Below are 15,469 nucleotides of genomic sequence, written 5' to 3'. Positions count from 1 at the left end.
AGAACCTTCCAGAAGGACAACAATCTCTGCAGCACTCCACCAATCAGGCCTTTATGGTAGAGTGGCCAGACGCAAGCCACTCCTCAGTAAAAGGCACATGACAGCCCGCTTGGAGTTTTCCCAAAAGGCACCGGTCTGATGAAACAAAGATTGAAGTCTTTGGCCTGAATGCCAAGCATCACGTCTGGAGGAAACCTGGCACCATCACTACGGTCAAGCATGGTGGTGGCAGCATTATGCTGTGGGGATGTTTTTCAGCGGCAGGGACTGGGAGGCTTGTCAGGTTCATGGCAAAGATGAACGGAGCAAAGTACAGAGAGATCCTTGATGAGAACCTGCTCCAGAGCGCTCAGGACCTCAGAATGGGGCGAAGGTTAACCTTCCAACAGGACAACAACCCTAAGCACACAGCCAAGACAACTCAGGAGTGGCTTTGGGACAAGTCTCTGAATGTCATTGAGTGGCCCAGCCAGAGCCCGGACTTGAACCCGATCGAACATCTCTGGAGAGACCTGAAAATAGCTGTGCAGCAACGCACCCCATCCAAACTGACAGAGCTTGAGAGGATCTGCAGAGAATCATGGGAGAAACTCCCCAAATGCAGGTGTGTGAAGCTTGTAGCATCATACCCAAGAAGACTCGATACTGAAATTGCTGCCAAAGGTGCTTCAACAAAGTAATGAGTAAAGGATCTAAATACTTATGAAATGTGATATCTCTGTTTTTTATTTGCAAACATTTCTAAAAAAACTGTTTTTGCTTTGTCATCATGGTGTATTGTGTGTAGATTGATGAGGGGAAGAAACTAATCAATTTTAGAATAAAGCTGTAACGTAACAAAGTGTGGGAAAAGTCAAGGAGTCTGAATACTTTTCAAAAGCACTGTGCATGATTCAAACTGCGTTGAATAGTTGAACCATGCATATGTATCTGAAGGACATTGAAAACTATTTTATCAAAAGTCAGGACTTAATTATTTGATAGAGATAATCAACTGCAGCTATAAAAGGAGTTACTGGCAGTTACTGTTTCTCATGTCATCACAACACCATCACCCTTCATCAACAACTGGATGTGTTTTTTTGAGTCACACGAATCACTGCTTCACTCACCCCCCCCAACCCTCTCCATACCTCCTCCCCCTCTCCCACCACCTCCCTCCCACCTCTGCTCTCTAACTGTTTACACACTGTCCAGGGAGCTCATGGTTTAGACGGCAGGCCTGGTCGAGTGGTGAGTGGCGCAAGTCCTATACCCCCCAACACACACTCCTCCCCTACCCCGCCTCTCCTCCCATATTCTGCTCCCCACACGACTTGCTTGTCTGTCTGTCTGCGCTGGTGTCTTGTCTGTCTGCCTGTCTGCTTGCTTTCCTCCATGCTTGTCCTTTTTTGTTATCTGTCTGATTGTCTGCAGAGAGATCAGTTCTGTTTTTAGGCACTCTTCGAGGATTGCTCTGGCATAGGGATGATATTCACATGACTGTGTCCCATGTTTGTATGGCAATGGAACGTGTTAGGGTACTAAAATGGACCCTTTGATGTGTCTGCTCTCAATACTTATAAGCAGTTAAGAGCAAGAAATAGTCCCCTTGTTCATTACACGTTGAATCCTAGCTTGAGATTTGCATGTATAACCTAGACTTCTGCCTAAATCATGTGTTGATGTCAATGGAAGATTTATAAGGACCTTTGAGTTACGCAATCAGATCTCAAGATTCAGCCTACTTGCATGAAGTCAAACTGTTTGAGTGTCAGAGTTCATGCCATTGCAAATCTTCAAAAACAGGTGTCTTAACAGTGTCTCTCCTGCAGTGTAAAGCTTTGAACTGGCGTTGTGATGTCATACCAGGAGAGCATGCTGGGATGCTCGTGCTGCATGTTGATATGCGTACAGGACAGTATGGCGTTATGGCTCCCGAATGCTATATGCTGTACATACTGTATTATCTGCCTGAGATGCAAGGTCCTCCTGTTGAATCCTGACTTCCACACAGAGAGAGAGCTGCAGCTGAAGTCAATGTTTTTCTCCTTTTTTGTTACTGTTCATTCTTTAGCTCAACAAGCTTGGTATAACATGCACAGTGGGATAACCTAGAGAAGACCACTACCTAATCAATCGGTTATTATTTGATAATGGTCGACCGAAACAAAATTGGATAACTACTCTTTTGGCACTTAAAGACATGCTCCGGTACTTTGGCGACAAAGAAAGTATTTTTTTTTTAAACCCCCTGCTTCGGGCCTGGATGTCTCAATGTGTAGTTCATACATGCATAATCTATGAGCAGAATTACGGTCTTACCTCAATTAGTCACGAAATCCCTAGTTTGAAAGCAACTTTGTGCCAGCCCCCTAGCAATTTTCAGGGACCACTTTTGGATCGTGAGTGCTACTTTTAGAACTACTGGCTAAAAAGTATACAAAGGTACTGGAGAATCTCTTTAAGTGCTCCAGAAGCTTGTTGAGCTATTGATGATGGAAATGAAATAATCCATTTTTATTTTGATGTCCTCCCATTGTAATGTCTGCGTCCACTGAGGGTCTGTCTTGTCCATACCTTACAGGGTCTAATAGGACCAGTTGGTGTGGCAGGGCCAGCAGGACCAAAGGGAGATAGAGTGAGTACTCACATCACTGATCATTATCACACACCGACACATGTACATACACACACACATACACACACAAAAGTAGCACACACATAAGAGCTTTCAGTCAAAACAGCTTATTTATCTATTTGATATGAATGGTGTATTTATTTTTTAAATTTTCAGGGTTTCATGGGAGATTCAGGAGTCCCAGGACCAATTGGTCCTCAAGGCATCCCTGTAAGTAGTTACCTAAGTATCAAGAACATCAAATAAATACAGTATTGCATTTCCAGCATTTCATATATCAAGTGAACAATATCTTGACTATCTGAAAGACAATCAACGGCTACATGTTGAATGAGCTATTTTGAACATTGTATAATATTTCTTTAAAGTGACAGAGAAAACATGAATCTTCTCTTAATCAAGTCTTAAGGGAATGAGTGGATCAAATTGATTGACAGCACAAAGCTGTACCTCACGGTAACATCTCTGATTGCTTGCACAGGAACTCATAATGTGTTTAATTTCCCCTTCTCAGGGTTTAGTAGGACCACAAGGATTCAAAGGGAACCGGGTAAGACAACAGCTGACAATGATGTGTCTTCCGGAGCAAAATATTATTGTTCAAACAACAGGACGAAAACATGTTCTGTGCTAATTAAGTACATTTAGTACTTCTGATAAACTATGGTATTTAAAATGGCTGCTGATCCTCCATGCTCCTACTCAACACTAGATATTATTCTCCCACATATTCTTCCTTGAAAAGCAGTACTCATTTTTCATTTGTCTTTTTGGTTGTTCAAGATCCATAATAGTTGTTAAATTGCAAGCCCATTGGAATGTCAAGCTTAAAAGCATGGTGGGCCTATATTAGGTGATATGAGCAGGACCATGGTGGGCTTGTGATAGGTGATATGAGCAGGACCATGGTGGGCCTGTGATAGGTGATATGAGCAGGACCATGGTGGGCCTGTGATAGGTGATATGAGCAGGACCATGGTGGGACTGTGATAGGTGATATGAGCAGGACCATGGTGGGCTTGTGATAGGTGATATGAGCAGGACCATGGTGGGCTTGTGATAGGTGATATGAGCAGGACCATGGTGGGCCTGTGATAGGTGATATGAGCAGGACCATGGTGGGCCTGTGATAGGTGATATGAGCAGGACCATGGTGGGACTGTGATAGGTGATATGAGCAGGACCATGGTGGGCTTGTGATAGGTGATATGAGCAGGACCATGGTGGGCTTGTGATAGGTGATATGAGCAGGACCATGGTGGGCCTGTGATAGGTGATATGAGCAGGACTATGGTGGGCTTGTGATAGGTGATATGAGCAGGACCATGGTGGGCCTGTGATAGGTGATATGAGCAGGACCATGGTGGGCCTGTGATAGGTGATATGAGCAGGACCATGGTGGGCCTGTGATAGGTGATATGAGCAGGACCATGGTGGGCCTGTGATAGGTGATATGAGCAGGACCATGGTGGGCTTGTGATAGGTGATATGAGCAGGACCATGGTGGGCCTGTGATAGGTGATATGAGCAGGACCATGGTGGGCCTGTGATAGGTGATATGAGCAGGACCATGGTGGGCCTGTGATAGGTGATGTGAGCAGGACCATGGTGGGACTGTGATAGGTGATATGAGCAGGACCATGGTGGGCTTGTGATAGGTGATATGAGCAGAACCATGGTGGGCTTGTGATAGGTGATATGAGCAGGACCATGGTGGGCTTGTGATAGGTGATATGAGCAGGACCATGGTGGGCCTGTGATAGGTGATATGAGCAGGACCATGGTGGGCCTGTGATAGGTGATATGAGCAGGACAATGGTAGGCCTATATTTTCTTAATTCTTAGCTCCTTCTATATTTCTGTGAGTCACTTAAGAGAGACAAAACTGACTGACTGACTGGCTGGACCATGGTACTATAGGCCTGTATTAGGTGATATTAGCAGGACCGTGGTGGGCCTATATTAGGTGATATTAGCAGGACCGTGGTGGGCCTATATTAGGTGATATTAGCAGGACCGTGGTGGGCCTATATTAGGTGATATAAGCAGGACCGTGGTGGGCCTATATTAGGTGATATTAGCAGGACCGTGGTGGGCCTATATTAGGTGATATTAGCAGGACCGTGGTGGGTCTATATTAGGTGATATTAGCAGGACCGTGGTGGACCTATATTAGGTGATATTAGCAGGACCGTGGTGGGCCTATATTAGTTGATATTAGCAGGACCGTGGTGGGCCTATATTAGGTGATATTAGCAGGACCGTGGTGGGCCTATATTAGGTGATATGAGCAGGATCATGGTACTGTAGGCCTGTATTAGGTGATATGAGCAGGACCGTGGTGGGCCTATATTAGGTGATATTAGCAGGACCGTGGTGGGCCTATATTAGGTGATATGAGCAGGATCATGGTACTGTAGGCCTGTATTAGGTGATATGAGCAGGACCATGGTACTGTAGGCTTGTATTAGGTGATATGAGCAGGATCATGGTACTGTAGGCCTGTATTAGGTGATATGAGCAGGACCATGGTACTGTAGGCTTGTATTAGGTGATATGAGCAGGACCATGGTACTGTAGGCTTGTATTAGGTGATATGAGCAGGACCATGGTACTGTAGGCTTGTATTAGGTGATATGAGCAGGATCATGGTACTGTAGGCTTGTATTAGGTGATATGAGCAGGACCATGGTACTGTAGGCTTGTATTAGGTGATATGAGCAGGATCATGGTAGGCCTGTATTAGGTGATATGAGCAGGACCATGGTGGATTCAAAGGCTCTCTTAATTAGGCAAATCTGAATCAAAATGTTAATGTGAATATCAATAGCCTCATCTTCTGAATATCCCATTACTACAGAGGAAAAAAGAGATGTGCTCTTTGATAGTATGTGTGAGTTTATGTGATTCATATAGTGAAAGTGACCTTCAATGGTCTTTTAAGTGATGTTTGAAGAAATTATATTCATATGTCCTTTACCTTTGCAGTGGCCTTTTTACCTCAGAGTTCAATGAATCTTGTTCAAATATGCAAATATGACTGAGGTAGTATAAATTAAGTCAGAGATCAAAAGAGATTGAAGATGTTCAACCTTGATAATGAGATGACTGGAACATGTGAACGGACACATCAAAGAACTTATATTCTATTTACTCTGAAGACCAGTCAAAACGTTGTCTTATAAATTGTCCTTGGTTTACCTTGTGCCGTCGTATCTGAATATTTTGTTCTTACTTCAAGTAATAACAGAATGCTTTACTCTCATTTTGTAAAATAGCCACTGCAAAATAAAATATGAGTATGCACTTTAATTATACCAATGTATTAAATAATATTTGACCCATGTCCCCCTTCCCTTCCCCTTGGAGAATGTTTGTTTCCTTCCTATTAACTTCTGATTTAATATTCTGACTCCCTACTTAAAAGTCACAACATGTCATTGACCCTCCCAGCACTTCCAACTGGGCTCTTGACAGCAGGAAATATATGATATTGACACTTATGTGTACATTCCTATTTGTGGAACAAATTTATTTGCTACATTGGGGTGTAAAGAAGGGATAAGAGATTGATATTATGAGGTATTTTGCTAAACCAGTTGGAGGTGCTGTAGCCGGCTGTGGGATCCTCGTGCTGTTTTTACTTTTGCTCTGTTTTCCTTTGTTTCCGCAGGTCTTCCTATCCCCTTTTCCTCCCCTCCACCCTCCTCTGTTTCCCGTGGCTCTTTTTGCCGGGTCGTGTTGTCCTCTCTCTCCCTCTCACACACCCTGGCAACCTGCTCCTCCTGCACTCTAATGCCGTAGTCTCGGGTTAATCTTCCTCCTTCTCCTCTTCCTCATCCACCTCTTCCTCATCCTCCTCCTTCTCTTGCCATTTACCTTCCCTCCAAGCCTGTAATCTCCTCTCCCTTGGCTGACAAGTAATGTTCCCACAATGTTGCCGCAACGTTAGCCAATGTTGATGGTTTTCAGGCAACATTGAGGCAAAGTTGTGAGAGGGCTTTTACATGTTTGCCAGGGTTTATTATTCTTCCAATTCCAATTCCTTCTTGATAAACTGGTCCAACCCCTAATCCAACCCGTTCAAATGCCTTGATCTTGGTGAGCGGATGTTTGAATGACAATGTGGTCAGATTTTATACATTTTGATCACTATATAGAATAGTTTGCTTTGGTTGGAAATATTTGATCTGCTCCCAGTAGAGAACTAGGTTAATGAATTTAGAATTGATTGTAAACCATACAGTTATACCCGTAAATATAACTGTAACTTCAGCAGTAAAGGAATAACATGTCTTGAAAGAAAAATATTAGCTTTTGAATACTCTTAAGTGGCTTGTTTACTTGTAGCCAGCTAGCAGCCAGTCCAGCCACCTTCAGTGGACACAAACAACAGCGTCTTTCCGTTTCATAATTTAGTTCTCATTTTCGGAGAATGGAAACAGTATTTTTTGGAATTGGAATAGAGCGATACTATTTCTGGTATTTCTATGCCGTATTTTGCACGGTGCTGGCTTTATAGTTGTGCAACTGGACATAATCAATGGTGTCTTTACTCAAAGGAGGTTTGTGGTCATGTTCTTTGTCAGGTCTAGAGTACAGTATGTGCAGTGAAACATGATGAACAGTCACTCGCAGTACAATGCACCGCAGAGAGCCTGCTTTCTAAATGTGATATACGACAATTAAGATATTGTTATGGTACTATGTGGGTCGTCAAGTCTATGTTGTGTTGGGGCTAGTGATACCCTCGTAATAATCTATACAGTGGTAGTTGATGAACCAATAAAGTGTTTTTATTCCTGCAACAAGTCTGTGAAGGTTACATTGGGCATTTAAGGAACCCGCTCACCAATAGCATCGGCCTGTATCCCTACTCCCTAACTCCCTCCACTTACTTTCCCCACCACAAAATTCTTAAACTTCAGTACTCTTCTTCGTAAGCCCAAAAAAGCACATCAATCTTTAAATACCTGTAAAATGTCTAAATTACTTAGGTAAGAATTCAAGCTTCATGATTGTGCTTTAAAAAAAAAAACATATTTGCTTACTGTGTGGATGAGCCAGCCAGGAGGAACTAAAGCCTGTCTCTTTTAATGCAATGTTGTTTTCAGGGAGAGAGGGGCAAGAAAGGCAACAGGGGAACTAAAGGGGATAAGGGAGACCAAGGAGCACCCGGATTAGATGCCCCCTGTCCGTTGGTATGTCCTGCTTTCAATGTGCAGCCAGGAGGCAAAAGGAAGGAGAAGACCCTCAGAATGCCATATAACCTGCAGTGACAATCAGTAGTCTCTGAATTCTGATTCTGACTTCCTTTTGCCTCTGATGATAATCGACTCTAATAGACCCTGAAGTGGTTTTGGTCCAAACGTCCTCTACAGTATTAAGTCCAGCGACACAAACTACAGCAGTGATGATCATTTGGTGTTCAGTGAATGCCTGGATGATTATTAGTTCTGAATAATTACCCCAGGACCAGGGACCATAAACTATCAGAGGGGGTTTTCTTTTCAGGGGTAAGACTAACAGGAACATGGCCCATTCTCTCCATTGAGTATGTTCCTGTCAGTCTCAGGCCGCTTGCATGTTTAAGTGTGTCTGTCGTTACAGGCTTCGGTCTGTTCATGGAGCGGCAGCAGGTCCTCTCATTGGCCAGCAGGGGGTACTGCTCCTAAAGGAGGGGCAATGTGCAAATGTTTACAAAGTTGATTTCACAAACAGGGTTTCCGAGGCTTTAAAGGAGAAAAGGGTGAACCGGGCCTACCTGGCCTGGATGGGCTGGATGCTCCTTGTCCTGTGGTATGCTTCCTCTCTTCCTTCCCTATCCATCACTTTGGCTTCCCTAACCACCCATAGCAATTCCCTTCACTCTCGTATTCGCTTTGCTGCAGGTATGAGTAAAAGCCAATATAACAGGGCTGCGTGAAAATGACATTGAACTAACACATTAGTACCGTTAGTTATGTAACAGGTTATTACCCCGAAAAAGCAACGCCTTTATTAACCAAGTAGGCATGCGCACACTTCAAGTTCTTGATCAAGACGTAGCTATTTACTACAAATACTGCTTAGAACACTTGTTTAGATGAGCTGTGCATCATGATTTTTCACTTTTACTAACATTAATAATTGATTTGCTGAGAATGTTGTTATTTTGGCTTGCAAGGGCAGCAGAACACCTACACTGATTAGTGGTGTGTTACAGAATCTATTTTCTTGATCACAACCCGTGATGCATTCAGTGACTTTTGTTTGAAAATGTCAAGTACTCTTAATAGTTAATGGCTTTACTTTTCGTTATTTGTATCCCTGTCCCACTCGCATGGCACCCTTTTCCCACCTTGTCCCTTACCTTTTTGGCCAACAGAACTGTATTGGGAAAGATTATCTTGGAAAAACCAGGGCCTCCTCATTGATTTTCATCGTTTGTGTATTGAAAAGGAGAAGGGGAATGGAAGGTTTGATTCATTCATAGAAGTTGCCAGATGAAAATAACAGCCCAGTGGCTGGGCTTAAACCTTATTTCTAAATAAAAGTTTGAATGAGGCCTCCCGAGTGGCGCAGTGCCAGAGGCATCACTACAGACCCGGGTTCGATCCCAGGCTGTGTCACGACCGGGAGACTGATGAGGCGGCGCACATTTGGCCCAGCGTAGTCCGGGTTAAGGGGAGGGTTTGGCCAGCCGGGATGTTCTTGTCCCATCGCTCTCTAGCGACTCCTTGTGGCGGGCCGGGCGCATGCACGCTGACTCCGGTAGCCAGTTGTACGGTGTTTCCTCTGACACATTGGTGCGGCTGGCTTCCGGGTTAAGCGAGCAGTGTGTCAAGAAGCAGTGCGGCTTGGCGGGGTCGTGTTTCGGAGTACACATGGCTCTCGACCTTCACCTCTCCCGAGTCCGTACGGGAGTTGCAGAGATGGGACTGGACTGTAACTACCAATTGGATATCACGAAAAAGGGGTAAAAAGTACAGTTTGAAGGAATTTAGACTATTGAGTATTTTCACACATACACATCTACTACTGCGCCTGAGCAATGGAGCAAATGGAGCTGCTGCATCCCCACTTTCTGGTAAAAAAGTGGGGGTGTAAAATTATCATAATCCATTGGGTAATTTCTTATTTTCAATGATTAATAATGTTTTGAGCTAGTATGTATTAAAATAGATGTGTCCATTTGAAATATTATATAATAATGAAGCGATTGTGTCGATTGCACCCTGTCGCCTCAAAATTGATTGTTTTGACCACTCTAAAGATTTGCTTCGCTCCCGTGCGCCACTGTTTTAGTTCAGTGCAGTTAGAAAGCACTAGTTGCACCACTGGTGTATAAAATGAAAAGGCACTTGCAAAAAAATAGTTTATCTATTTTGTTGTGCTGTTGTTACATTTGTTTCGTTGTGTCATATCCGATGGTGTTGGTCCAATGGTGTTACATATCATTTGAGCGGCATGTATCATTTCACTTTGCCTGAACACGGCCTGGGCATGTCTTGGCCCGGGAAGGTCTTGACTTTGCTGTATCGCAGCCTCTGATTCTGAGTAGCCTTCCATCAGCGTATGAAAGGTTGCACCTTTGCAGAAAACTGCATGCCAGGTAGCTTGTGGGCTGTCAATAAGTAGCTCGCAAATTGAGAAATAATCAGTAGGCCTAATATTACATGATTGAATCTGTGAAATAATTTCACCCCCCAAGCTGCTTACAGGCATTTAACACCATTCTGCATTTTGCCATCTATTTTCCCAACATCAATCGGTTAAAATACATTGTTAAAATGTTTTCATTCAGTTACAAAAGCTGCGTTACAAAACGCACCATTGTCGCTTTTCAGTTGCAATGTAGTCAAGCTGTGTAGGCTACATAGAGTGTATTTGAAAAGTATTCAGACCCCTTCACTTTTTCCACATTTTGTTACGTTTACATTTAATCTGAAATTGATTAAATAAATACAAATCCTCATCCTTCTACACACAATACCCCATAATGGCAAAGCGAAAACCTGTTTTAGAAATTTTGTTTCCATAAGTATTCAGACCCTTTGCAATGAGACATCCTTGAGATGTGTCTACAACTTGATTGGAGTCCACCTGTGGTAAATTCAATCGATCGGACATGATTTGGAAAGGCACACACCTGTCTATATAATGTCCCAAAGTTGACAGTGCATGTCAGAGCAAAAACCAACTTTATGGTAGACGGAAGCCACTCCTCAGTAAAAGCATCACGTCTGGAGGAAACCTGGCACCATCACTACGGTGAAGCATGGTTGTGGCAGCATCATGCTGTGGGAATGTTTTTCAGCGGCAGGGACTGGGAGACTAGTCCGGATCGAGGGAAAGATGAACAGAGCAAAGTACAGAGTGTTCCTTGATGAAAACCTGCTCCGGAGCTCTCAGGACCTCAGCATGGGGTGAAGGTTCACCTTCCAACAGGACAACGATCTTAAGCACACAACCAAGACAACGCAGAAGTGGCATCTGGACAAGTCTCTGAATGTCCTTGAGTGGCCCAGCCAGAGCCTGGACTTGATCCCGATCGAACATCTCTGGAGAGACCTGAAAATATCTGTGCAGAGTTTGAGGGGATCTGGAGAGAAGAATGGGAGAAACTCCCTAAATACAGGTGTGCCAGCCTTGTAGCGTCATACCCAAGACGTCTCGAGGCTGTAATCACTGTTAAAGGTGTTTCAACAAACTACTGAGTAAAGGGTCTGAATACTTATGTAAATGTGATATTTAATTTTTTATATTTTTAATACATTTGTAAAAAAATTACAAACGTGTTTTTGCTTTGTCATGATGGGGTATTTATTGTGTGTAGATTGATAAGGGCAATTTGTTTAAATAAATGTTAGAATAAGGTTGTAACGTAACAAAATGTGGAAAAAGTGAAGGGGTCTGAATGCTTTCCGAATGCACTGTACAGTATGTGCCTATGCCCCACAAAGCACAGGATCATTTGTATCTGGATAAAACAAACAGCTCTGCTTGGTAAGTAAAATTTACAAAATAAGCCATTTCTACCCTACTTCCATCAAATATGTATGCTTCTGAGACAAGTTAATTCTAAACATTTTCATGGTGACAATGCTTCAAGAAACGGTGCCAAAGAAAACCCATATTGGAGTAAAAGCGGAACGGTCAATTAATGCACCTTTGTTATTCCTCATACTTTTCATGATTATTCTGTTTCTTCACTTTTTGTTGTCAAATATATAGCCTACTCACTGTGGTTGTCAAAATGACCATTTTAGAATAATTGAAGAATAATCCTGTTACTGCAGGCTACATATTTGTTCAAATGTAAAACCTTTTTATTCTCTCATCATTTTAAAAGGAAAGATTCTCAAGGTAGGCTACAGTAGAATGATTTGTGTGGTTTTAAGAAACAAACACAGTTACGTTATGTATGCTGTGCTGTTCTTTGTTTCTATGTATCAAATTAGGCCTACACAGTAAGAAAACATGCAGGCAGTATATGAGTAGCTCCCCCCCAAAATATTTTTGATTAAGTCGTTTTTATGAAATAAATGGTTGAAGACCCCTGCTCTAGCCCAAACTGTTCAAATATAATCAATATTATCGGAGCTACATTTTATTATTTCTGTTGCAAATTTGGGGCTGCAATTTATGGATATATAGAGCTGCCTCAAAAATTCAAATTTGATCATGATAATGATAAAATAATAATACATTGGCAATATTATTTTTATGTGAGCATAATCAGTGATCACATTTAAATTCAAAACTCCAGTTGGAATTTTTAAGTTGACAGTTCTTGTTCAATGCCCTTCAATGCCCTTCCAGATAACTTTACATTTTTTAAATTTAAAGATAAACCAAAGTTCGCATTTGTAATTGTACTACGTTATTGTGATCGCATTATTTGTGACAAAAAGAAGACGAAAACTCAACGTGCAATTAAACAATGCTTTTTATTAACCTACCAAGTGCAAAATTATAATCAAAATCTTTATTAGGTAAAACAATATTATTAGTCCCAATTTATTTATTTTTTCGTCATTGTCATGTGTTATCCTGGCCACATTCTTAACAGTGTCAGTCGGTAACTGTAGGTGGGATTGTCAAGGGAGGAGCAGGATATTTGTGAGAGTCACCGAGATGGTAGGGTTTCAGATCTGTCAATCAATCACTATGGGTGGGATTTTCACCGAAGGTAGTAGATTAGTAAACAAATAATTAAAAGACTTTTTCAATATCATTTATTGTGACAAAACCTAAGAAAAATAGTTGTGTTCTGTTCATAAATATGGATTTCCCCCTGTTAAGAAACAGCGTTGCAGGAAAATGATTTTAATATTATAAATACTACAACATTTTTGCTCTCCCACTTTCAAAAAAGGTCAGTTGCCAATGTGTACCAGTAGCTGTTTGGCTGGTTGTTACTGCTTTTTAACACAATATGCACAGTACATTGCATAAATATTATACACATATACACACACAATAGTATTATCCTGACCAAAGCATTTTTATTCAACAGTAAACTGCATTGTGTTATACTGTACATTAAGTCACATTCTACAGTCTTGGCAGTGTGGCTAACACATTACCTTAAGTTTATATCTGTGTTAGAACAACTTCATGTAAAGTGTTACCTCAGAGTGTATCTGTATTACTCACTCCCTCTCTTTCCTTAGGGGGATGACGGCCTACCAGTATCAGGGTGTTGGAATAAAGTAAGTGAAAGAGTGTTGGTTTCCTGCTGTGAAAGCACATGATCTGCATCTTGAGGTGATAAAGTACTTGGCAGTTCTGCTATTTAAATGATCCCCATGCTAGTATAATCAACAACATCATCTATCATGTCTTCATTTATACTGTAGAAAAGGGCTTATTATTAACTGTATTCATGTTCATTATGTCCTCGATGAACATCGCATGAACTAATGTGTGGTTTGTTGCCTCTTGTTTTCTCCTTGCAGTGACGATAACTTCGAGGTGGCACGTGTGATTGTACATAGAATATTTATTTTTGTACTTTGTATGTGCTTTCTTATATTGACGGGAGAAAAAGAAAATCATAACAATACGCCAGGAGTTTTGTACAGATTGTTTATTTTTATTACTTGTAATAATGTTTATGTATTGGATTTTATTTTAGAGCTATGCATTATGTCGACATGTTTGAATAAGGAAGAATGACAATGTGGCTACATACAGTATGCATGATATTTGTGCATAATGTGAATGGATATTGCCTATTAACTTATTGTATCATGTGATTTTGTTTTGTTGTGACCATGCTGCACTGAATTGTGGGGCTGGAAAGATGAAGCGTTGGCTTATTGAAATATCTTAGTTGAACCCTCTTTGTAGCGATCAAAACTATCAAAATGAACAGCACCGCAAATAATTCCTGTCTAAATATGTACACAACTCAAGCCACGGTGACAGACAGCACTGTATTTAGTCTGCACTGTACAGTATAGCCATTTGAATCACTCGCACACAGATACTCATGGATCTCATCCGATTTGAACCGTTTAGGATTTCTGATATCACAAACCCATAAAGTATCCTGAATATCCAGCATGCCACACAAGCACATTTTGTCGCTTTCTCTGAAAGGGGATCTCATGAAGGCGGTTTCAACTAAGATTGCCAGACCATTTCAAGCTTTAATTGTTTCCACCATGGCAAAACTGCCATTTTTAAATAGAAAACAAATACTTAGCGTTTGCTGCTTTTTCACTGGCTGAGTAGTTATACAGCCAGAGTGACCAACCATTCTAAGCTATAGCTTCACATATAACCTGACCTCAATTTGTCCAAGTTATCTGTAAATATTTTTGGGGAACCAAATCTAAGGGGCCACCCGTTGCTTTTTCACTATCAGGCTCTCTTTAACCATGGGTGGTTGCCTTTGACAAACCCATGTAACAAGCTTTCTCTTGGATGACTGAAATATTGCTGCTCACCCTTAAGGCATGCTGCTGCAACCGGCCACATAGCCTCTACGGCCAGTGTACCTCATCCATTTATTTATATGAAGAAAGCCATTAATGGACAATAAATATATATTTTTTGATAAGAAAAAAACAGACTTGTTATTTACAGCTGTTTTATAGGATGTAGTAGTCTACGTCTATGTGTTTATGAATCAGTATTGAAGAAATGGATGAAGGGGACTGGAGTAGAGTTGCTCCATTACCGCTGCTCATTGTAAAAAAGCTCTGTGTTCTGCTCTGCCTGGAAATGTATAGCTAGATTAAGAGATTGTCAGATTACCACCCTCAATAAAGTCTTCATCGGGTTCTTATACCTCATACTATGCCTTGTCCCCCTGCCTTGCCCTCCTTGTGTTAGAGTTCAACCCATAGTTCATGGGAAATCATTGAGGATCCGTGTTCAAGTGGACATGTATGTTGGTTGACCTACTATGTTCAAAATGACAATTAGAAATAAACATACAATTTTTACAGTACATACAGTTGTGTGCTTTAAAAATAACACACAGTCAGGTCCATCATTATTGGCACCCTTGATAAAGATGAGCAAAAAATACTGTATAAAATATATAATACAAATACTGAGCCATATTGTACGCTCCAAAAATTGGGAAATTATATTATTTTATACTAATACAATTGCTCAGAGAAAGATATCATAAAAGTATTAGTGGTCAAAAACAGATAGGGGTCAAAATGATTGGCACCCCTGTTTTCAATACTCCAGCACCCTCCCCTTGTGAATATAACAGCACTGAGCCTTTTTCTAAAATGTTTTGTGTGATTAGAACACATTTGGAGGTATCTGAGACCATTCCTCCATACAGAATCTTTCCAGATCCTTGGTATCCTTTGTCTGCTCTTATGGACTGCGCATCTT

The 15,469-nt window shown here is 41.4% G+C and overlaps 1 protein-coding gene across 1 annotated transcript in view; it reads left to right on the top strand.

The window, feature by feature from the left end:
* Positions 1 to 14,912, top strand: part of LOC139570816 (collagen alpha-1(XIII) chain-like) — a 56,134-nt gene extending 41,222 nt beyond the window's left edge. The window contains exons 33-39 of the mRNA XM_071393015.1: positions 1,198 to 1,233; positions 2,567 to 2,620; positions 2,777 to 2,830; positions 3,135 to 3,170; positions 7,735 to 7,821; positions 13,279 to 13,317; positions 13,564 to 14,912. Of these exons, the coding sequence (XP_071249116.1) occupies positions 1,198 to 1,233; positions 2,567 to 2,620; positions 2,777 to 2,830; positions 3,135 to 3,170; positions 7,735 to 7,821; positions 13,279 to 13,317; positions 13,564 to 13,566 (309 nt within the window). The 3' untranslated portion in view covers positions 13,567 to 14,912. The remainder of the gene's footprint in view (positions 1 to 1,197; positions 1,234 to 2,566; positions 2,621 to 2,776; positions 2,831 to 3,134; positions 3,171 to 7,734; positions 7,822 to 13,278; positions 13,318 to 13,563) is intronic.
* Positions 14,913 to 15,469: the final 557 nt, after the last annotated feature.

This window comes from Salvelinus alpinus, chromosome 3 (genome assembly GCF_045679555.1).
Source record: "Salvelinus alpinus chromosome 3, SLU_Salpinus.1, whole genome shotgun sequence".
Classification (NCBI taxonomy): domain Eukaryota; kingdom Metazoa; phylum Chordata; class Actinopteri; order Salmoniformes; family Salmonidae; genus Salvelinus; species Salvelinus alpinus.
This window is presented reverse-complemented; position numbering and strand designations above follow the sequence as displayed.